Source organism: Carettochelys insculpta, chromosome 7 (genome assembly GCF_033958435.1).
Source record: "Carettochelys insculpta isolate YL-2023 chromosome 7, ASM3395843v1, whole genome shotgun sequence".
Lineage (NCBI taxonomy): Eukaryota > Metazoa > Chordata > Testudines > Carettochelyidae > Carettochelys > Carettochelys insculpta.
In genome coordinates, this window is record NC_134143.1 from 71953025 (window position 1) to 71975273 (window position 22249).

At 52.7% G+C, this 22249-nt stretch overlaps 1 protein-coding gene across 4 annotated transcripts in view; it reads right to left on the reverse strand.

Moving 5' to 3' along the window:
- Positions 1–3039: 3039 nt before the first annotated feature.
- The window catches only part of AS3MT (arsenite methyltransferase), a 33423-nt gene continuing 14213 nt past the window's right edge, over positions 3040–22249 (reverse strand). Inside the window, exons 6-12 of one of the 4 annotated variants that reach the window (XR_012646247.1) lie at positions 21250–21319; positions 18424–18505; positions 17979–18110; positions 14930–15072; positions 14109–14258; positions 6170–6242; positions 4266–4338 (exon numbers count right to left, since the gene is read on the reverse strand). Coding sequence is in view for 3 of the 4 variants with exons in the window: in XM_074999914.1 (XP_074856015.1) it covers positions 4240–4338; positions 14109–14258; positions 14930–15072; positions 17979–18110; positions 18424–18505; positions 21250–21319 (676 nt within the window). In the remaining variant the exon portion in view is untranslated. Of the gene's footprint in view, positions 4339–6169; positions 6243–14108; positions 14259–14929; positions 15073–17978; positions 18111–18423; positions 18506–21249; positions 21320–22249 lie in introns of those variants that run through there. The other 3 variants (XM_074999915.1, XM_074999914.1, XM_074999916.1) reach the window with 3 other exon arrangements.

Below are 22249 nucleotides of genomic sequence, written 5' to 3' on the forward strand. Positions count from 1 at the left end.
CGCCTTCCCAATATGATAAGAGTATGGGTTTTCAACTACAGGTTGAACTGCTCCAATCCAGCACTCTCATCCGGCAATGTCCATGGTACGGCATGATTTTAGTTAGTCAGATGACCACTTAATGGGTATAGCCAAGTTTCCTGTGGTCCTATAGTTTACAGCCACCAGTTCTGGTTCTCACTGTTCTGTGCTGTTATTTAGCTGTAATTTACACCAAAATGTCTTCTCAGAGCTCAGTAAGCAGTGGACGTGTTGGTAATGGTACTAGATAATACTGACCTCCTGTGGTTGGCAAATCTTGTTCGGCACCGGTCAGATCCTGAGGATGCTGGACCAGAGAGGTTCAACCTGTAGTTGTGCACCCATTGTAAAGCAATGTCATCGAGAGTCCATTTCCTTAGTTTTCTTTTGAGCCAGTCATGTGACTGTATCAGAAACCCTTATTGAAATCAAGCAATATCACATCCACTGCTTCTTGATGGGCTATGAGAGACAGAGTGGGGATAGACCATGAAGGTGAAAACAAGAAACTCATGTTTAGGGCAGCAGAGACTAAGAAATCAGCAGTGGGATGGAAAGAGTGGGGGGGATATAAGGTCCAAGGGCTGGGAAATTATTGTTGCTACAACATTCTGAGCAGATGTGAGCAGGGCAAGACTGCATCCCTCAAGGCCAGAGAAAATGGCGTTGTAGTAACTGAGATGTGATATGATGAGACACTCTGAGAGGCTCAGCTGCTGGATGGCCAGAAAAGGCTGCATCTTACAGACATTATGTTAAAGAATCTCCAAAATTTAGATCACCTGGATGGGAGGACATGGAGATGACAACCTGGAAACAGGCTCATGGGAGCTCATCCTTCCAAGGTAAATCGATTAGCTGGGATTCTTTGTTCATGACTGTAAAAGGCAAATTCTGCAGGGTCATTGAAGAGTGCAGGGCCCCTTCCCAGTAACGGGCTTGCCCATGGCCTCTGGCGAAAGTGTTCCCTCTCCTTCCATTGCTGGGCACCAGTAGCTGCCTGTCTCCACCCCAGAGGTGGTGCATTTCAGTGGTAATGTATATCTGGTAGCACCTCACTGATCTCCATGCTCACATGAAAGGTGCTTCTTCCCAACTGTCTCCAAGACTTTAATAGCAGGATCTTTCCAATGAAGTCCACTACTAGCAGTACTTCATGACATCCCAAGAGCACCCCCAACTCCTGCAAGAAGTCAGTGCTCAGTGCCTTTCAGCATTTGGCCCCGTTCTTCTAAAAACACATTACTTACTAGACTTGTTTCATTTACTCTGAACTTTCCTGGTTGATAGGAGGGGTAGCCCTGTTAGTCTTCTTATTTGTGAAGATACAGCAGTCCTGTAGCACATCTGAGACTCACAAATTTATCAGGTCATGAGCTTTCAGGGGACAAGATGCACTTCCTGGTTTAATACAATTTCCATCCATTTCCACTCCGCTCTTGTACTTTCCAATCTTCTCATCCTCCAAGCGCTACTCAGAGAGTGGAGCACAGAATTAGCAACACCGCACACTGTTGTGTTGTGCTCTGATTCTGACAGAATCTGCGCTGGCTGCGACATTCACTCGTGTTTTATGCTGCACAATCTTCAATACTTCACGTTGGTCCAAGTGAAATAATGACCTTCTGATTCCCGGCTTTTCATGCTGTCCCTGGTAACAATATTCTTACTGCCAACCTGCCGACATTGGCTATGGTTGCTTGAATGTCACCATAACTCGTGCAGTCTCCGTGCTGTATATGACCCTGATGAAAAGCATTTTTTTCTGGGCTTACAACAAATGCCAACATTAAATTAACATCCCCACTCCGTGACAGCAGTGGCTGTTCATGCCTCATACAGATCTCCTGTGGGAGGACACCTGCATGCTTTATAGACAATAGCTTCTTAATGCTCACAGCCCTTTGCATGCTATGTATTACCTTCCTTCTTTTACAGATGGGGAAACTGAGGCAAAGAAGTTAGATACATGTTGCCTCTGTCTCTGTTGATGCAGCTTTTGGCTCCTGAAACCCAAAGACCAGACAGAGGCTTCAGGAGACTTTAAGAAAAAATAGGTGCTTACTGGGGGAAATTGGGGGAACAGGTCAGCAACACTTGCCATGCCACTTTGTGGCCACCAGGTGTCAGCCTTTGCACAGCTTCCACTCCTCTTCCTGTCACAGACACCACTGCAAGGGTAGCTGTATTTACACAGCTGCCGCATTTTGATCCTTGGGCATCTTCCACAAGCCCGACCATTTCAAAATAATACATAAATTACAGGTTCAGCACCCCCGCAGTTGCCATGATCAATGTGGAGAGGGGCTTACCCACATCCCAGCCGCATTTCTCTTCAACGCTGCAATGCTTTACAGCCCACACCAGGGAGCTATTTAGCAATCAGACCCTTGTTCTTTTTCCAGAGTCCCCCTCAAACCATCCACACTCTGCCGGTGCCTGAGACAGCAGAGGTAAGCGCTGAAGTTCTCCAAGCACTGCAGAGGGATCAACAAGCCCACAGTCCAGTTAAGCCAATCTTCTCCCTCCCCACCCCCCCAACACTGACAAACCCCAGCAGTGCTTCAGCCAAAAGACCCGTTAAGCTGTCAGGAAGCAGAGGGACTAGCGTGACACTGGTAGGCAGCTGATGTTAGAAAAGGCTGACATCAGGAGGCTTGGCCCAACGCATCTTGGGTCCCCACAGCCAGGAAAGGAAGGGCAGTCTCCTACCGGCTGAATGTGGGGCACAGCCCTGCTGGCCAAGCACTCCCCATCACTCTTCCCGCGCCCAAGAGGCCAAAGGCTCTCAACTCCCACTCACTTCACCAGGGAGGGCACTCAGCCCCTCCCCAGGACGTGCCAGCTGACCAGGGAGATGGGATGCGTATCTGCTCCTAGACTAGCGGGCACACGTGACAGTTTCCATCAGCACGTGAAGGAGGAGCTCAGCTCTGCTCCTCCTCCCCCAAGGAGCCAGGAGCTTGCCCAAAGCTGCCTGCAGATTAACACAAGACCAGCTAATGCCACCAGCCCCCACCTAAACAGTAAAGCTCTGCATCCTCATATGTTTATTAGTGAAGCTGCTGTACGTAGGACTGTTAGGCACTTTAAAAAGTATCACCAGCACCTGGACTGTACATCAAGGTCCAAAGGTCAAATTGCAGCACTCCAGCTCAGAGAGGTGGCTGACCCATGGAGAAGCCCATTGCCCCTCTGAGCCCTCTCCTCCACCCGAGCACGCACCTGCCTGGGGCTTGGCTCAGCCACAGAGGGAGAGTTACTGGCTGCTGACACTGAGCATGTTACACCTTCCTACGTGTGGCTGGGGCCTGGTCTGCCCTGCCCTGCTCCCAGCTAGCAAAAGCTGAAAGAGGCTCCTTCCACTGCTGGGCCCATCTAGCTCCCAAGAACAGGGGCACCCTGGCAAAGGGAGCAGTTGCATTTGAATACTCAGATTTGGAACCAGTCACCTCATCCGTAGACCACAAGGGGCAGCTGGGTGCCCTCAGCGCGCTGCCTCGGAGATGGTCACTCAGCTCAGGGCAGTTCCTAGTCTCCTCCTCTCTGGGGGACAGGGAAGGGGCTGAAGGCAACAGAGCCAGGGAGTTCCAAAATGGGCAGCAGGAAATCACTGCAAGGGGACTGCACTGCATTGTGCAGCAAAGGCTGCCTGCCTCCCCAGCACACAGGGAGGCTTGAGGGACAGATTGGACCTGGAGCTGCACTTCCCACATGGGCGAGCCAAGGAGAGGGGACAGCCTAAACCCCACGTCAGAGAGCAGCTCCAAGGCCCCTCTGCAGCCTGGGAAGAGTTTATTCACTCAGGCTGGGCCCTGGCCCTTACAAAGGTCAATGATCTCAAATGACCTCAATAAACAATCTTGGTCCCTGGGCTCCAGCCTCTTCCAAGCCCACTCTGAGTTGGCTAAAGAACCGGTTACTTTCACATTCTTGTGGTTAGCTCACCAAATTTTCCTCATGGCTTGAGCAGAGATGGGTATACGCTGCAAAATTCACACGGTGCACACAAATACACCTGTTATTGGCCTGCAGCCGTGCACCAGGGCTGGAGGGTGGGGGGAGTTTATTGCCTCTCTTTCCGCGGGATCTGCCCAGTGCTTTCAAGCTGGGAAGTGCTCAGTCTGGATACTACATGATTGATTTTCAATTGCAGGTCAGCGATGCATAATTAAAATGGCTCTGATTCTTCAGCCTCTGCTCCGAGGTCTCAGCTCTTCAGAAGCAGCCTTTGGGGCCACAACAGCCTTCTGACTTGGATGCAGGGGCTTTTGCTTCCTGCTGCTCCACCAGCTGGAATGGATCAAGGATCTTTTCCTGCCGCAAGCATATAAACACTCCATTAGGTACAGGTGGTTCGCCCAGCACTGGGAATCGCCCAGTTCCACTACCCCAAATACTGCTAGCGCCTCTCTGGCAGAGCAGGACTGCAGGGGACCCCTGCCTACTCTCCTCCACCCCCTCTTCTTCTGCTGAGGAGCTCATGCCCAAGACCCTTCCTGCCACCCCTCACCCTAAAAGCTTTTTAAAACAGGGACCTGGATGTTGGGCATCCCCAAAACCACCTCCCTCTGAATTCCCTTCCCATTATTCAAACCCACACGCCCTCTTCTGAGCATCACAACAGCAGCCCCACCAGCACAGGGAGGATCACAGACCTCAGCACCGGGGGTGCAGGGATATTTGTGCCGCTAAGCTATTTGGCTGGGGGCCGTATATGCTCCTGGGGCAGGGACCATGTTGGCCGCACTGTAGCCCACAACCCCAGCACGCTGTCAAACACACCCGAACGCTCCCTCCACCCAGGCTGTGACCGCATCAGCAGCTGGCTGGCGGGGCAGTATGTGGGGGAGAGAAGGTCGGTGGGTGCTCTCCAGGCACTGCAGTAGGTGGCGCTCTTCCCCTCTGTTGTGGTTTGCAGGGCCCTGCCGGAGATGCCCCCTCAGACAGTTTGTAAAACTCAAGTCCTGGCCTCTCAGGCTCAGTAAAGATCCAAGCGCACTTCTCATGAGAGCATGTGGGGCATCCCAGGCTAGCCTACTGGGACAAGCACCCCTCGCGTACTTCAGCAGCCCTGCTGATTCGACTGGATACGACCACCTGCTCCGTAGTCTGTCCTGCACTGCCACCAGCAGCTGCTCCGATCCTTACGTGGCCTGCAGCGTTACACCCCAGAGATAGCTGCATGGGCAACGAGAGCCCATGAAAATGGGGTGTGTGACACTGCACAGTCTACTGGCCGCTCTGTCCATCAATGACAACTCTCCCCAAGTCCGGATGTTCAGCCTCCCGCCCAAAGGGAGAGCACCCATGGCTACAATCCCACCAGGAGAATCCAGTCTCAGTGGGAAAAGGAGAACTGCCGGGGAAGTTTGCCTCAGCAGGAAGGAAGGGGAAAGCCGACCTGTTACATCAGCCATCACCACTTAGTGCTAAGCTCCTCTGCAACATCCCCCTGAGAGGAGACAGGGATCACACAAGGGCAAGTTAGCAGGCCACCAGCCTGAAGCTACTGAATTCTTCACCCACCGTATGGACCCAAGTCGGGGCTAGAGGAAGCTGATTGGTTTAGAGAGATCAGCTTAGTGTCTGAGGCACCAGCCCAATGTAAGATGAAAGGTAAAACCCAACCCGGTTCCCCTCGTAGCTTGGAACTGTAATTTCATTGACACATTTCTGGTACTAGGAGGGTTTGTAAAAGAATCCACTCCCCACCCCAGCTCCCTCTTTGGCTAGGTCTATTGCTAGGAAGAGCGACCTGGTCAGGGTCAATCTTCTGCAGTTCAATTTCATGTGCCTGGTAGAGATGTGCAAAATCAAATTCTCTGAGGTCAACAGTTGACCCCTGCATCTCAAAAACTCTCCCGTCAACCTCCCTCTGGAAGGACGGCCAGGTAGGTTGATTGCTGATAGTCAATTCTAGCTATGCAATTGCCAACGCTAGAACTGCTTATCTGCAATCGACTTAACTCCCTAGTGTAACCAGGGGCGTGAGAGTTAACCCACTATCTTCTCTCCCACCCTAATGAGCTCTGGCCCTCGCACTGTGAAGGTTGGGGTCTCCTTGTTTCAGTTAAAAGCCCCCCCATCTCCACACAGAATGAGTTAGATCTCAGCCAGCCCCATGCAGTCAGACACCAGGACTCACCCACAGCCTCAGGACATTTGGAAATTCCTGCTTCCGCTGTTTGAGCTGACAGGCATCACCTTTTGGAGCCTCTCTGCAAAGGGCGGGACAGACATGTCCTTTTGTAAATAAAAGCAGAGTCCCTCTGGTGATCACTGGACTCTGGGAGCTGAGGCTTTAAGCAAAATATCAAATATTGCAAACCCTGCATTAAATCACTAGAACTGGCAAGACTGCAGATGGATATGGAAAGCTGAAGTGACTTAGCCAAGGCAGCCCAGGGAGGCGGTGGCAAAGGGAGAGAGAGGCCAGCCTGCCTGGCTCCCACACCTGTACTCATATCATCCTTCCTCCCTTCGAAGTAGAGTTCCTTTACCCCTAGCCTACTGTCCAGTGTGGCCTTGACCACGATTGAGCAAGACCACGATTGAGCAAACATTTTACGCTGAGCCCCACTCTTTTTCCCTGCAATTACCATAGGTCTCCCCCCCAACCCCTACAACTTGTCTAATGTGATCCAAACCGATGGAAATTTTAGTTGTGTTCATATAGAAAACCCTTTTGGCATGTGTAAGAATATATGTAGAATGTAAACATTCGATCAATCGGTACATAAATGTGAATACACAGACATAAAAACGGTAACCGATTTCAACATTTAATGAGCTGGATGAGCTGAGACCCAGCAGACAATCGTGCTGGGCCCCCATTACAAAATTTCATGCCCCGCAAGGGATACACCCTCCCGATTTGGCAGACCCCTGCCTTAGGCCACTTAGCCACCAGCTGTCACTACTGGCATTCCCCCTGCTCTGAGTACAGATCCCGGGCAGCACTGGCTAGTCCAGGAAGCACTCCCTGATCTTTCCTTAGCAGGGAGCTAACCCTTAGCCCACACCAGCAGCCCAAGCTGTGCCCCAGGCAAGACTCGCACAAACACTCCTAGTAAGAAATCCGGGGAGCAGACACATCCAATGCTGACCCTAGCTGGGGCTCTTGGGGCCCCATACGTACACCCAGGTACAGATGGTTGGGGGATCGGCGGCTGGCTCTACTTAGTTGCCAGGAAGAGGCAAAGAGAAACAAAATCATGTGCCTGTGCCTCCGTGAAGCAACTATCACATGCTAAACAAGAGAAGGTCAGCGATTAGGAAGACACTTCAGCACTTCCTGGCCACGCGGGGACCCTCCTTCCCCTCCAATAAGCCCCACAGGTTTTTAATGGCCTACCCTGTCACTCCCCAGTGTGATCAACGTGACCAAGCCCTTCTCAGGATGCCAAAGAATTTGCAAACAGTGTAGCATGGTTATTGTCTTCTTCTGAATGAATCTAGCCTCAAGAGACAGGAACCTGTGGCAGGGCTACAGCACACACAGGTCACCAGGGTCAAATGTTTCAGAGGGGGCTAAAAAGCAAGGACAGGATGGCTCCCACAAAGGTGGGTACGGTCAGGAGCACAGCCTAATGGTTAGACACTAGGACTGAGAATGAAAATATCTGGTGCTATTCCCTGCTCTGCAGCGACCTAACATGGGCAAGTGGCTTTCCTGATCTTTGCCTCAGTTTCCACATCTGCACCAATGGAGGTGAGGTGACTTCTCCCAAGAACGGCACAAGGATTAACTCCTGTTCGTGAAGGGTTCTGAAAGCTGCGATTGAGTCTCCCTTGACACGCCAAGGACATGGGGTTGAATTTAAAAGATGTTGGAAGTGTGTGGGACTTGGACTCCCATTTGCCCCATTGAGACTGCCTCCCGGCACCCTATAAACTGCTGGCTTTGGAAGAAGGGAAAGCCACCCACGCAGTGAGCGGCTCACGCTCCTGGGGGAAGCACTTGAGGACCGTAGGGCTGGGCAGCTCACTTCACTATAATGAATCCCCATCCAGCCCACTCACACACACACCTCCTACTGATTAATCTAGGCTTGCAAATGAGTGCTTCAGACCGGGTTATATAGGAGCAGGGAGGAAGGGCCCAGCAGTTCTAGTTTACTGTCCTTGCCACAAGTTTGACCTGGTCCAGCATTAGAAACTACTAAGAAAACAGCCCTGCAAGCTGCTTGTCCAGAGCATAACCTCTGCCAGCACGGACTCCCACTGCTCCCAGGGCAAGGCTCTCTGGGAGGTATGGGACAGGACAGAACTGCTGCCCCTCTGCATGTAGGGGCCATACTGGCATCAGCTCTGTTAATGAACTGGATTCATCCTTGTGGCTACTCCACTGACGGCCTCCTGACTACTGTGAGAGTTACCCAACATCAGCAAAGGACAAAGGAGGAGCAGACTTACATGGCTGGCTACACACCCCAGTTATCAAACACTCACTGAAACAGACTCAAGCTAGCAAATTCCTACGGACATTTGCACCCGACTATAAATTTGTGACAACCCAATGGGGCTTGAGGAAAAACAACAGCTGAGCCGAAGTGTGTAACAATAATAATGGGTCATTGCAGCTTCTGTAGCCACACCCAAATGGCTTTAATCCAGCATTTATTTCTGGCCAATGAGGGCTGTGAGGATGGTGCCAAGGGTAGGGGCAGAGCATGGAGACCCGTTCCCCGCTTCCCCCGACCCATGGCAAGTGATTCCCAGCCAGGGCCAAAGCCTGCACCTGGCACCTTCTTCCATACCCCAACCCCCACACCTCAGGTCAGAATTCCCTCCTGGATGACTCAAACTCATTCCCAGACAGTGGACTCCCTGCTACACCCCTATGCCAGGTCAGAATCCTCTCCCAGACCCCACACCCGCTCCATTCATGTAACAAAGGGCAGCCTGTGATCACTTACCAAGAGTCTTGGCAGGACCCCGCTGAAAAAATTATTGCCTGCCCCTGACCTGCAGTGATCAATCCGTCTAGCCGTACTTGGGCAGCATCCCTCATTGCTTAGCCACGGATAGTTAAGGGGCAGAACAGAGGCAGGATCTCCTTGGGCTAACAACGAAGGGCTTGCAAAAACTAACCAGAGACAACTGGTTACATCTTTCCCTGGACCGCCTGCGTGTTGCATTACAAAAGGAAATCCTGTAATGGCCTCTGCCTTGAAGAGTCAGGATGAGACCTGCTAGGCGCTTAGTGCCCTCAATTCCCATAGGCTACGCACCTGCTGGGGTCAGGGCCCAAATTAAAGAAAGGTAAAAAACACCAACAAAGGGAGGACGGCGCCAGGGAAGAGAACGTGGTCAATTTACATGCCACCTGTGCATTCACATTCCAGGCCTTTGATTGGAGAACACAGCCGGGAAAGAGGTGCCAACACCAACACAAACATGCAGGGACATTAAGGATGGAATCAGTGATTTTAAAGTGAACCCAGCACCTCCTCTCTCAGCAGCTGCAACCCAAACACAAGCACCCAAACGCGAAATGACGACAGAGGGAAAGCCAGCTGCAGTAAGTCACCTCACTTCAACTCACGCTTACTTAACAGTACTGACCGATCTGACCTGAAAACTAAGTGGCCAGCCTGGGATACATTCTTCACCCAAGCCCTGAGAAATGCCCAATGCACCTGAAGTGGAATCAGTTGTGAAATGCACAGATGTCAGATAAACTGATCCAAAGTATCAACAGCCACAGAGGCACAGGGGGTGGTTTCAAAGTAGGACACTGTAAAGCAGACTAAGGAAAATACTTCTAACAGAGCTTCTTGCCACATGACTCAGAAGGGACCCAGTTAGTTATGATCACTAATCCTAGTAACGAGGCTAGTTAAAGCAGCCTCCAACACTGGGGCATAGGTGGATCACCTGTGGAGGACGGGGAAAGTCCACCCTAATGATATCACGGATGGCAAGGCTCATTAGGGAGGGATCACCTGCCTTGTTGCAACAGGGATGCTGGATTAAAGATCAGACAGAGGATTCTTGTATTCTTAACGTGCGCAGCAGGGAGACGTGGCCATAAGGCAGCTCCTGCAATGCCGGCGAGCAGAACAACTGGGGAAGATGGGAAGCAGGGGAATTCCCAGAAGGCTGCAGGGCAAGCCCAAACCCAGGAGCAGAGCCCAGGGCAATGAAGGATAGAGCCCTTCACAAGATTTCCCATCAGTTCCCTCAACGTAACCATCCTTCCTTCCTTCCAGACCCACCATGTGTCCACGTGTGTCCAGGTTCTTCTGTGGCACCCAGCACAGCAGGGTCAGGGCAGACCCCAAATCTCACTTCCTTTTACTCACTTCACCTACTCAATGTTCAACAAGTGTTTCTGTAATGCCAGAAGCATGGCCAGAGCACCATCTCCTGCCAAGCTCCACAGCAGCCTGAGGGGCTCTGCCGACAGGGCCACACAGCTGACTCCCAAGTGATGGACATGAGGAATCACACTCCGTCAACAAAGATCCCTGTTAGAGCGGGTGAACCTCAGCATCCTGCTCTGCTAATGTGGCCCTTTGCTCTCAGCGGCCTGTGGCAGGGCAGTTGGAGAAAGGCTGCAATCCTCCCTCAGTATAGCTCTTTATCTGAAAAACGTCTCCTGCTTGGAGCAAGACAAGAATATTCCCCCCCACCCTGCATGCACAAGGCCACACTTCTAGGACGCACAGCCGCTTGGCTTTATCATCTTCCTTTATCCATTATTTCCCTTTCAGGGGTTCATGGCAGGTCTAAGGGCTCAAGCACACATCTGCAGGCTGAAGGGAAGGCAGCCAGAGAACAGCTGCTCATAGCAGATAAAGCAGCCCTGACCTGTGGGGTCAGGGTTGGCAGGCAAGGGGCCTGGCAGGCAAGGGCCAAATGCTTGCTGAGCAATCTGGCAATGCATCTGCCTGGGGCCAAGAGCAGGCCACAAAAACCTGCACACGCTAGCTCTAGATTAGCAACCAGCTCTCACCTGAGGCCGGGTGTTGCTGGGGGAATTGCTCTCCCCTCCAAATCAGAGCTCCAGCAAAGGCTCTTTGTGCTGCCCTGGATATCCCATGGCAAATCTGCTAGCATGGGGTTCCTGGCTCCAGATCAGCACTCAGCCATCTCTCTTCTCACAGTTCAGCAATGGGCAGTAGCACCTGGTGAAGCATCCCCATTTCATACCCCCTCTCCCGAGTGTCTCTTCCCAAGAATCCCGGGCTCCTGCAGGGATGGCACAGCTGTCCTAGCTCCTGTACCTCAATCTCTTCAATTAGTCACTCTTTGGGCTCTCATGGCACATTCAAACTGGTGCAGAGCTTACCAGCTGAGGAGCGCTTTAGCTCAAATGGGTCTCCCAAAGTGCTTTACCAACCAGCTGATACTGACCACCTGCATGGAGCAGTTCGGCCACGTCCATGGGGGAGGGAAGGGGCAGATACGCAGCAGTATGAGGGTATAAATTAGGAGAGGAAGGGAACGCTGTTGCCAACAGAAATTAGAAGAGGAACTTCCCAAGGCCATCTGTGATTAACACCCTGGGACTTGCGTAGAATTCCTCGGGCTTTGGGAAGCACAGCTGGTCAGACCCATTAGCATTGCTAGCAGCCCAGCCCCAGGCCAGATCATAGGGTCCCAAGGGACACAGAGGGAAGAGGCCTCATGGCTGATTCATCAGCCTGCCTCCTCCAGCGAGAGAATCCCAGGGATTTCTGTCTCCTTCCCTCCGGAGCCCAATTCATCATGGGTAACTCCCTGGAGGGGCCCTCGGAGAAGGGTTCACTCCAGTTCCAGGAAGCAAGTCAGCAAGAGAGCTGCAACACTACACATTCAATGCGAGCAGGGAAACAGCAAGGAACGAGTGCTGCTCAATGCAGCTTCTTGGCTCATGGGCACGCACTGCTCCTGCCAGAGCAGAGGATTCCCCAGACTCCGCTCATCCCACCAGCCACTACTGCCTCCTAAGTCAAATCACGGCACCTTGTCTTGCCTGGCCGGGGCTGAGAGTTGAGCAAAGGAGAAGTAATGCCAGCCCCCTCCCCACCGAGGCCAGATATGGCAGAAGGTTGGGCTGCATTCATTTAAGAGTCACACCTGCGCTGCCCCAGCACCTAGCTCCACTCCTGAGCAGGGGTCTGCAGCACACCACCCACTTTCACACATGGCCTCTGGGCTGGCAGGCTCTGTGGAGCAGCCAAGGAAGGAATGAACTTTGGAAAAGATCCACGCTGTCCCACAAGGCTTCTTACGCCAAGCACTGACACACTGAAGTTGGCGCTGGACGCGCTCCAGTGGACAGAAAGAGAGATCAGGGCTAGCAGGCTGGCACCATTCCCCAGCACCAAATGCTGGACTGAGAAGAGAGGCCTTCTGTGAGCCCCATCTGCCAGGGCAAGGTCATCTTTCTTTGACGTCCGCAGCACCCTCCAACAGAAGGGGTCAGCTAATCCAGGCACACCCTCCTCAGATGCTTGGAAACAAGGGGGAGAGAGGAAGAGCAACTCGTCCAAGGCCACAATGCAGGTCAGCAACAGAGCCTGGGGAGAAGGCAGAAGTTGCATCTTGCAATAACTTCCCTCCTCAGACAGCCCAGCAGGGACAAGGCACCCTGAAGCCTAGAGCAGGGGTGCCCAACCTTTCTTCATCAGGGACATGTGGCAATTTTTTCCCCCATGTTCCAGGGGCTGAACACAACATAGCCCCAAACCACGCCCCATCCGGCCTCCAGGCTTAAATACACCCCCAGCAAACCCAAGATGCCCCTAGCATTAACCCTCACCCCCTGCAACCCCAAACTGCCCCCACACCTACCTCACACAGGAGCTGCATGAGCTTCCAGCCAGCCTCCACTGCACTCCCACTGATCTCCCTCCCACCAATGGCATGGAAGGGGCCAGCACTGCAGGCTCCACTCCGCAGTAGGCGGCATTGCTCCCAGGGACTGCCAGAGCTGGTGGAAGGACTTCAGCCGGGCAGCTGCTGGTGAGTAGGGTCAGCACCAGAGCCTGAGCAGCCACAGGGAGCAGCCAGTGTAGTGAGTGGGGCCACGGCTTGGCCCATCCTGCAGGCTCTGCAAGGAGGGCAGGTGAGGCGTCACTCTGTTCTCTGCACCCAACTGCCCCGGGGCAGCCAGTGTGGGGCCCGATTTCAAAACGGCATCTTACCTGGCTCCAAAGGCCAGATTTTGGCCCGCAGGCCACGTGTTGGACACCCCTGGCCTTGAGCTACCTATGAAGTATGGATGCAGTTATGAACTGTACTGACATTCTACAGCACCTCCCGTTCCACGACATCTCAGCATGCTGTAGAGCTCCAACTGCCATGCAAAGTAATCCTCTAGGGATTACTTTGTCCATCACTAAAATGCAACCACTTCTGGGGCAGCACATGGCCGCCAGTGAAAAAGCTAAGAAACGTTACACAAGAACTGGAAACAAGAACATGACATATCCAGTGTAGATATCGGGGGAAATGGAACAACATTGGGGTGGGGGGCAGGATCAAATCATACCCAGGGGAGATCAGTCTCTCCAGCCCCGTTGAAAAGGGCCAGGAGAGGGTCTTGAAAAGGCCCACAAAGCCAGGATCTCAGTTTTATATCTTATGTCATTAGACAGACACAGCTATCTGGAACAAATTTTTATTTGTGCAAGGACGGCGCAAAGCATACTTCCTTTGTACCCAATGCCTTCCCCTTCATCAGGCCTTGCGTGGCTTCGAACCACTTGTTCTGTCTTAGCTAGTGTGGGGTTAGCCATGCTTATTCCCCAGAGACGCTGCTTTCAAGAGCCTTGCTCCTAGGAGACCAGTGTGGAGAGTTGGTGACTGGCTTGGTGTAAGGCTATGCGTGGCCACACCTGAGCTGGGAAGGGCCCACAGCCTGACACAGGACAGGGAGGAGGAAAGTCTGGGAGTTGATTTGATCCAGCTCTGCTCTGGGTCGCTCTGATTGTCTCAGGAGCTGGATATCCAATTGGACCAACTGAAGCCATGAACTCCCCCAACCAGTCTCTATTCGGACTCCACCTGGATTATTCAGTGGCCCCTGGCCTGAAGCGGGAAAGCTGAAGCTATGTGATATGACCAGGGAGATCCTACACTACAGCACTCACCAGCTGGTCACGAACCTTTGCTTTCCCAGGACAACCACCGCCAGGTGCCAGCCTCTCTCCTGCAGCGGGTCGGATCAGGAACTCCTCAGCAAACCTGGAGCTGCGCAGAATGGCTGCAGTTTCTGCATCCACTTCCACAACCTCCCCTTCCTGGGGAGCAGATAAGAGGTCACACAAAATCATGAAGCACCCAGCAAACCCCAGCACCCAGTACACTGCCAGCTCTGGATTGCAGAGGTTGGGGGTGGGAGCACAGTGAGAACACATCCCACTAGAAGGGGAAGCACTGAGGCATGAGCCCTGTCCTCCTCTGCCCCCATCTCCCGTCAGGCAGCAGCGCTCCAAACTATCCCCCCCAGGCTGGGATCTATTTCAGAGTCACACTGCTTCCTTCCCCTACACCTGCTCCAATTAAAGCCACAGGCCTGACCTCTCTTCTCCTCGCCCCATTCACACTAGCTTCTTCTCTCTCCCATCATACCGTCAAGAGCCTTCTCCTCTGCAGCCCCAACCATCTGGAACAGCCTTCCTGTGTCTGCATTATCTTTCTATTCCCTCCCACTCTTCCCCGGGCTCCAGAGTGTTTAGGATACAGGCTGCTGTTCTTTAAAGCAGGATCACTGGATTTCAGGACCCCCCACAGCTCCAGGCCCCTTTGGCACAAGGCTGCTGGGCGGCAGGCTGTGCCACGTCGCTATCAGAGCGCAGAGGGGAAGCATAAGCCAACCTATGTTTCTTGGCTTGAGGATCCAGTGCAGAGGGGCAGTAGCGCTAACACAGGCATGGTGATTTATTGAGCCAAAGGTGTTGGGTCCCAGTACCTTGAAAGTGAAATTGGCATCAAACACCAGCTCCTTCTCATGCCCCGTGATCCCACCATTGTAAATAACCTGGCACTTCTCAGCTGGGCTTTTCTTGGGCACTTTGAAGAGCCGAAAAGTTGCAGAGACAAACTGACAGTCACCTGAAAAGCAAACACCAGGTGAGCTTATGATGTTCTAGTTCAGTATTAACCCACTTCTCCCACCAGTGCAGTAATGGGGCATCTTCCCGGCACAGCAGGATTTCCCCACTCCAGCACCTCTGGGAGTCTGGCAGCATCAGTCTCTGTTCTACAGAGGGGGAAACAGAGGCATGGAACAAGACAGCAATTTGCCGATGGTCAGCTGTGTCTGGGGCTGAAGATGGATAAGGCCCTTGCCTGGGAGCTGGCAAAGCTGGGCCCTGAATTGCACAGGAGAATGGCAGCATGCTAGGGAGAAAGCTGCTGTGCACCCGCACCAGCCATGCACAGGTGTGATGAGATGACCCAGTTGCCCAAGTACGTACCTAGGGTCTCAGAGGGATCGCATTGCAGCAGCAAGCCTGTGCTGCCCCCTGCACCACCGCAGCCCTCTGTAACACATCACATGGAGCAAAGCCAGCATGTGTACGTCTGCCAGCATTCGCAAGTCCTCCTCCAGCTGCAGCACAACACTCCCAGACCATGCTCCACAGAGCACTAGCGAGCTGCAGAATTTAGCCTTCTGAAGTCTAGGCAGTGAGATACTCGGGGGGTGAGGCTGCAAGGGGCTCTCCCCACTCCCCAGGCCTCTCCAGAACAGAGGCAGACCTGCCTGATGGCTGGCTGTGTCTGATGCAGAGGAAACCTGCCAGTTCAGAACACCTGCTCCAACGGGCTGGCCTGGGTCACAGCTGGGTGATCCAACAGGCCATAGGAGAAGTAGTCTTAGATCAGCACCCCATCCTAGGGCAGTGGCCAGGACGTGGGTCCTGCAGAGTGACTCCGTCATCACTCACTGAGCAATGACCCACTCTCCTGCCCTCTGGATCCTCATGCTTCTCCTTGGAACAGGCAGCGGGATCTCCTGTACTCAAGGCATTGGAGGATCACCACCAGTGTTCCCTGTTAGCAGAACACTTGGGAAGCCACACAGGAGCAATTCAGGTGCTGCCCACTTAGCAGAGCACCCACAGCCAGCAGCATGTGTTTCTATTGGCAGTGCACATCTGCATATGCCTTGGTGCACACAACAAAATTTATTCTGCCCACAGATAGCAAGAATAGAGGAAACACTGTTCACCACCCCCATGGTAGTGGACCCTTCCTCTAGTGTGGCATAAATTCAGGCTTTGGGACTTTGCTCAACTCAGAGGCTCCCTTGCCAAGGCGCAGAGAAGGGGCAGCTGGCATGGGCACAACCAGCATCAGAACCCTGCTCCAGGGACTCTCTCAGTAAGGAGAGCCACTTCTGGACTTCCTCCTCCTCTGCTCAAGGAACCTGGTCTGTTATGGCAGCAAGAGCGCTCGCTCCATTGTCCCGATCACACACTGATTTACTGGCCTTTCTAGCTGGGTTTAGAGGCCATTCCCAGGTTTCATTTCTATGTCTAGCCAATGCAGTTCCCCTCACCCTCTGCAGTTCCAGCTGGTCACGCTACTCTTTTGCTTCCTGTCCTGAACTCCTGCATAGCATTAGTGGGCACCGTTAACATAGGCATCAGCTCTGAAATACGACTCTGCAGAACAAACAGCCCTTCGCTCAACACAGCTCCCCCACCAGGACCCCAGAGTCTTTTCTGCTCACTTCAAGCTGAAGGATCCCAGGTCTGTTTATGTGGCAGAGGCAAGGAAGATGCTGTGTTCTTCTCTGGCTGAAGTATCAGCATGATTTACTAAGTTCCAGTCACTTAATTCTTACAGTTGATGTGTTAAGGATAGTGCTCTCCATGCCACTCAGAGCACAGGCCAAGTCTGCAGGGTTAGCAGCTAGAAACACCAGCAGTTTGGATTTGAAATCACCGAGGCCCAAACGTGGCCAGCTCACGATAGGGTCCTGCTTGCAAGGGATGGGAACCAAACTTCAAAGAGGAGCCACGTTCCACTCCAGAGCTGGCTGAGTTCCACCCCCAGCTGGGGAGATCCCTACCTACATCTCACGGGTGCGGTGAGGTGGAATTTCTGCCTGAAAATGAGCTGAGATCTTAGGACAAATGGTGCTATGGAAGGGAAACCTCACTGATGGAGACAAATAGCACCTTGTCTTGGCTCATTCTGTGCTCACAGCAATATTATAGGCTGGAGTATTTAGTCTTTTCTGTTTTGGGGTTAATAAACAACAGTGCCTGAATGTCTCTTTTCTCCACTTGCACTTCCTCTCACCCCCTAGTGGGGTCTAACCTTGGTGCTATCCAACCAAGCCCAGGCTGGCTAAGGCTGCTGTCAATGGCACTCTCACAGCCCTAACACTGCATGAGGGCACATGCAGATTGCAAGCTCCGTGGGGCAAGGACCCCTTTTGTATTCTGGGTGTGTACAGAGCTGAACGCAATGGGAGTCCTGGTTCATGACGGAGCTTCTAGTGGGGATGTTTAACTGGTAAGCTTCACCCTAAACAGATGAGGCTCACTGGCTGCAGTTAGCCAGTGAGGGCTGGAGCAGCCCCCTGCCCATCACAGGCAGTGGGTTGGCCCACCAGTGCTCTAAAGCAATTGGCATGCTCTGGTTCATGCTCCATCCCTGCTCCTCTCCCACCCTCCAAGAGCTGGAAACGGTGAACACCTGATTCATGGCATTCCACTCTGGGAGGGCTGGGGAGGGGTGGGGACGGAGCACGCATCTGGGACGAGCAAGTATGTGTGAGGCCCTGGTGCGTGAGAGGCACATGGGGGAGGGGAGCAGCTGGGGGTCTGCTGGATGAAGGTGGAACCCCAGTGGGCCACAGGTTGCCTACCACTGTTACCTGCATAGCAGCTGGAAGCATGCTTTCCAGCCTGGGTGGCCAGACTCCCGCTCGGTCTGGCTAGAGCACTTTGCTTTATCCTAGGGCAGGACTGTAGCACCCCATAGTGCCAGTGGCACTCACTCACCAGCCAGACTCTCCAGTTCCCGGTTATTGATGGTTATTCGGCTGGCGGTTACCAAGCGGGGTGGGCAGAATCCAACTTCCTCTGCAATTTTGTAGAGATCCTTCCACCACAGGGCTCCTCCCAGGCACTCGCCTGCACCACAGAACAATTACACACTTTGTAGGGCCAGCCACGCCAGGGCAGGGTGAGCAGCACACAGCCTGCCAGCATGTCTCTATGTGAGCACACAACAGGACAGAGCCTTCTGGAAGACTGTCAGTTCGGCGTGGAGAGCTCACTCGGGAAAGCTGAAGGGTACCAGCTCAGGTACCCAGGCCCCTGGGACACAGTAGCCAACATGTGGGGGCAATGGATCCTTCTAACTGGGCTCCTCACTCCCACCTTCCTGCTCACACCACTAGCCATCACTGCTTCAGGTAAGTTCAGGGAAAAAAAAATTACTCGCCCCAGAGGATCCTGTGTTTCCTGATGTCCTCAGGCAGGTCACAGCTGGCATAGACATCACTGAAATACATCTCCCCCCCAGCCTGGAGAAAAGCACACAACAGAGCCAAAAATAAACACCAGCCCCTGGATAGGGAGAGCATATGCTGGAAAACGCAGACAAGGCACTTCGGCAGGGGCTGCTCTTGCGAGTGATGTGGATATTTATTGCAGAGCTATTGTGACTGTCAGAGCGAGTGTACTCAGACAGCTCAATTAGCCAAGGTCTCCAAGGTAATCAGTCCAAAGCACCAACCCCTCTCCCTCCTCCATCACCTTTGGCTCTACCCAGACTAGATTTCCACCAGCAGCTACAGTTTGTTTTGTAAGCTGTGTGAGAACATGGTGCTCCCGGATGGAGAAGAGGAGATCAAAGGCATACCGCAGACAGGTGCTGGGCAAAATTCCCCCAAGCAGCTCTGCCAACACAGCCCAGTCCTGGGACACCCCCTCAAGCTATCCAGCTGGGCCGCTAGGGCAAAGGCTTTCAAGTGGGACCTACTATTTGATGGTGGAGAAGACACAGACAAAAGAAGAGCAAGGGAGGAAAACAATCACTACCCTGCTTGTCCCTTCGGTCCATCTAGACCAGTATTCTGTCTCTGGCAGCAGCCAGTAACCCAGCTTCAGAGGAAGGTGGGGAAATGGACAGCTACAGAACCATCTGCTGAGAAGGGAGTCTCATTACCTGCTCCTCCGTTAGCAGTTGGCGTCTCCTTTCATCACTCCTATAAACAGCTCTCCATTTCCTGAGGTTCAGTAAGCTCAGGAATACCTTGTGACAATGAGTTCTGCATAATGAGATGATTATGCAGAAAATATTCTGTCTCCAGTGTGTTTTCCTGTGTCATTGGTCACCCCCTGGCTTATAGCCCCAGGAGAAATGATGTCCATTGTTAGTTGAATACCTCTATTGCCTTCCATTGTTCCTATAGGGTGAAAATCTGGACCATCTGAAGTTAACCTACAACACCCCTACCTTTAACCAGTTACCCCGTAACCCTCATCCTAAATGTATGAGGCTCACTGGTACCAGTAAGCCAATAGGGGCCAGAGAAGCCCCCCAGGCACAGGTAGGAGGCTGCTCCAGCCCTGTGGGGCCACCAGTGCCGTCAGAGAAGAGCCTGTTTGCGGCAGCCCAGGAGGGAGGGGTGACGTGAAGGAGTGTAGACAGACATGAACCCCCCATTTGGCCTTTCCTTTTTCTCCCCCCCACTGGGGGAGAGAGAGAGAGAGAGACAGGCAGCCTTTGATGCCCTGGGAACGCAGGTGTGCTGTCTCACCCAGACTCTCTACCATACACAGAAACCAGACAGTGAATAGGCTAGCTAATGGCCGCCCTTCTGGCTGATATCAGTAATTGACACGCCTGATCACTGCCCCAGGAAGAACGGGGAACCTCCGCCCATCACCTCCAAAGGTGCCCAATTGTCCACAATTCACAGGTGCGAATTGAGCCTTGCACCTTCCCTGGGAAACCTGGGGTTCAAACACATTCCTCCCCGATTGACCACTTGAGACCACGAAGAAGCCTACGTGACCAAAGGGGTATAAAGAGGGGTTTGGCAGCCCACCCCCTTTGAGCTCCAATCACCTACACCTGCTGGCCAGGTCCGGTATTGACTCCCAAGACTGGGGCCGCCTGGTTCCTACCTACTTCTTCCCGAGGGATTGAAAGAAAGATTCTGGGTCACACCGGATCTATGAGGCAGGGGTAAGAATTACACCTGTATTATACTTCTTTCCTATAGGAATTGAGGGAAAGACTCTGGTTCCACCAGGTCTAAGAGGCAGGGGTGAAACTCACACCTGCAACGTGCCTTTCTTGTGCACACATTACTTGTATTAGTTTAAGCCAGCTAGTTTGTCTAAAACTTTTCTTAAGTTAAATTGTTTATATCTTTGTATAAATAAAAGGTAATTGTTAAAGCCTGTAATAAGTGTAATTTTCCTCTTGCTGCTGTACCTGAACTAAACGCAAACCAAAGAACCCACCCTGCCACGGCTGCTTAGCGTAGCTGCTGGTGCGGCATCACCCCCTTTGCCCCACCGGCCCTTTAGCTGGCACCTGGGCATCGGCTCACAAGGAGGCCACTCCTCCCCAGCCATCCCCCTCACTTGGGGCCCCCTCAGATGGGGGCTGCTCTAGCCCAGCTGGAGCGCAGCTGCTCGGAGCAGCCCTAGTCCTATGCCTGCCCTGCCATGGGTGTGGGGAAGAGGGGCTCCCTATGGACCCCCCTCCATAGTCAGTTAACTGGTTCAATGGTATCTTTCCACAGGTGTCCTCCTACAGAACTCCTCTGGGCCTGTGCTCCGCTTTGCTGTCTGTGGACCTATCACCCCAGAAGGCATGATAGGGCAGAGGTGTTGGGACTGTTTTTAGAGTTGGGGTGCTTTGCTGCACCCCATCTTTCCTCTGACCACACCCCTCACCTCCCCCTGCAGCTGGGCAGAGGGCTTCGGGACACAGGGATGCAGATGGGGTAGAGAGGGCTGAAGCTGGGTGCAGAGCCACAGGCCAGGAGCAGAGCATACAGTTCTGGCAGGCAGCACCCTAAGTACAGGACTGGCTGCTGGGACTCTGCACATGGGCTGGGAACTGAGTCCTGGATCCTGGGCCAGGGGCCAAATCCCAGGTAGTCAAGACCCTTGTGCAAAAGCTGGGGGAGCTGCAGCCCCGCCTTCCACTTCCCATGCCTGTGGGCCAGGGCCCAGTGTTGTACCCCTCAAGCTTCATTGTGCTCTACTGCACATACTTGCACGGCATATGCCCCAGCTCAGTCATCACCTTTAGCACTCTGTAGGCCTCCCGCAGGACAGCTCTCTTATCTGGCGAGAGGTTAATCACACAGTTGGAGCTAAACAAGAAACCAAAGGTCAGTGAGGCACCAGGAGGAGCAAAGGAAAGTGGGGTTTAGTAAGGGTAGAATGGGCTAATCTTGACCTTGCAGCTGGGCAACACGGCAGCTTTTCATCTCCAATACTGGCAAGGACCACAATGTCTGGGCACCTTTCACATCCCCCAAAGGAGACTGGAGGGTCCACAGCCATCCCCAGGAGTGTCTGCAGCCTATGCTGGCTGATTTAATGGGCCTGCTCCATCTCTACCTTCCACGTGACATCCCCTCAATTAGTGATAAAGGACACACACTAAGTCAACTAATCTAGCCGCAACCTGCCCCAAACAGGCCAGAGTAGGAATATTCCCTTCAGATTAGTCTATGTCCTAGCACATCACACCATGCTTAAACCCAACCATTGCTGCCAATCCTCAGTCTCGCTTTTTGGGTCTGCACTCTCACTTGAGACCCTATGCTTAAAGGGACCTTGCCAGGTTAAGAACATGTCCTCACCTGTGATAACGCCATCACCAGAAATGACGACTAAAAAGGAAGAATATATCATTTTTCACCCTTATGGCTGGACTTTTATTTATTGCATCCCAGGGACTTATTTATTATACCTCATGGAACCACTCAGGCCAATAAGACATGCATCTTTGGTCAGTTTCACTGTCCTTACCTACCAGTCCAATGTTGTACCATCTCTGCTTCCAGCATAGCAACAGGCTGTTCAATGGGAACAGCTTTCTGTTAGCCATTGATTTAATCTTTAATCTTTTCAAATGCTCAGATACAGGGATATTTCTAATCATCTTACATTTGGTTAAGCTTTGGGCCAGAAGTTAACTGGGCATTTTCCCTTCTGTAATTCCAGCTAAAGCCCAAGTCACTACTGGACACAGGATCAAGGACATTCTATTAGAAGCATGGATAAATGGAAAAAGT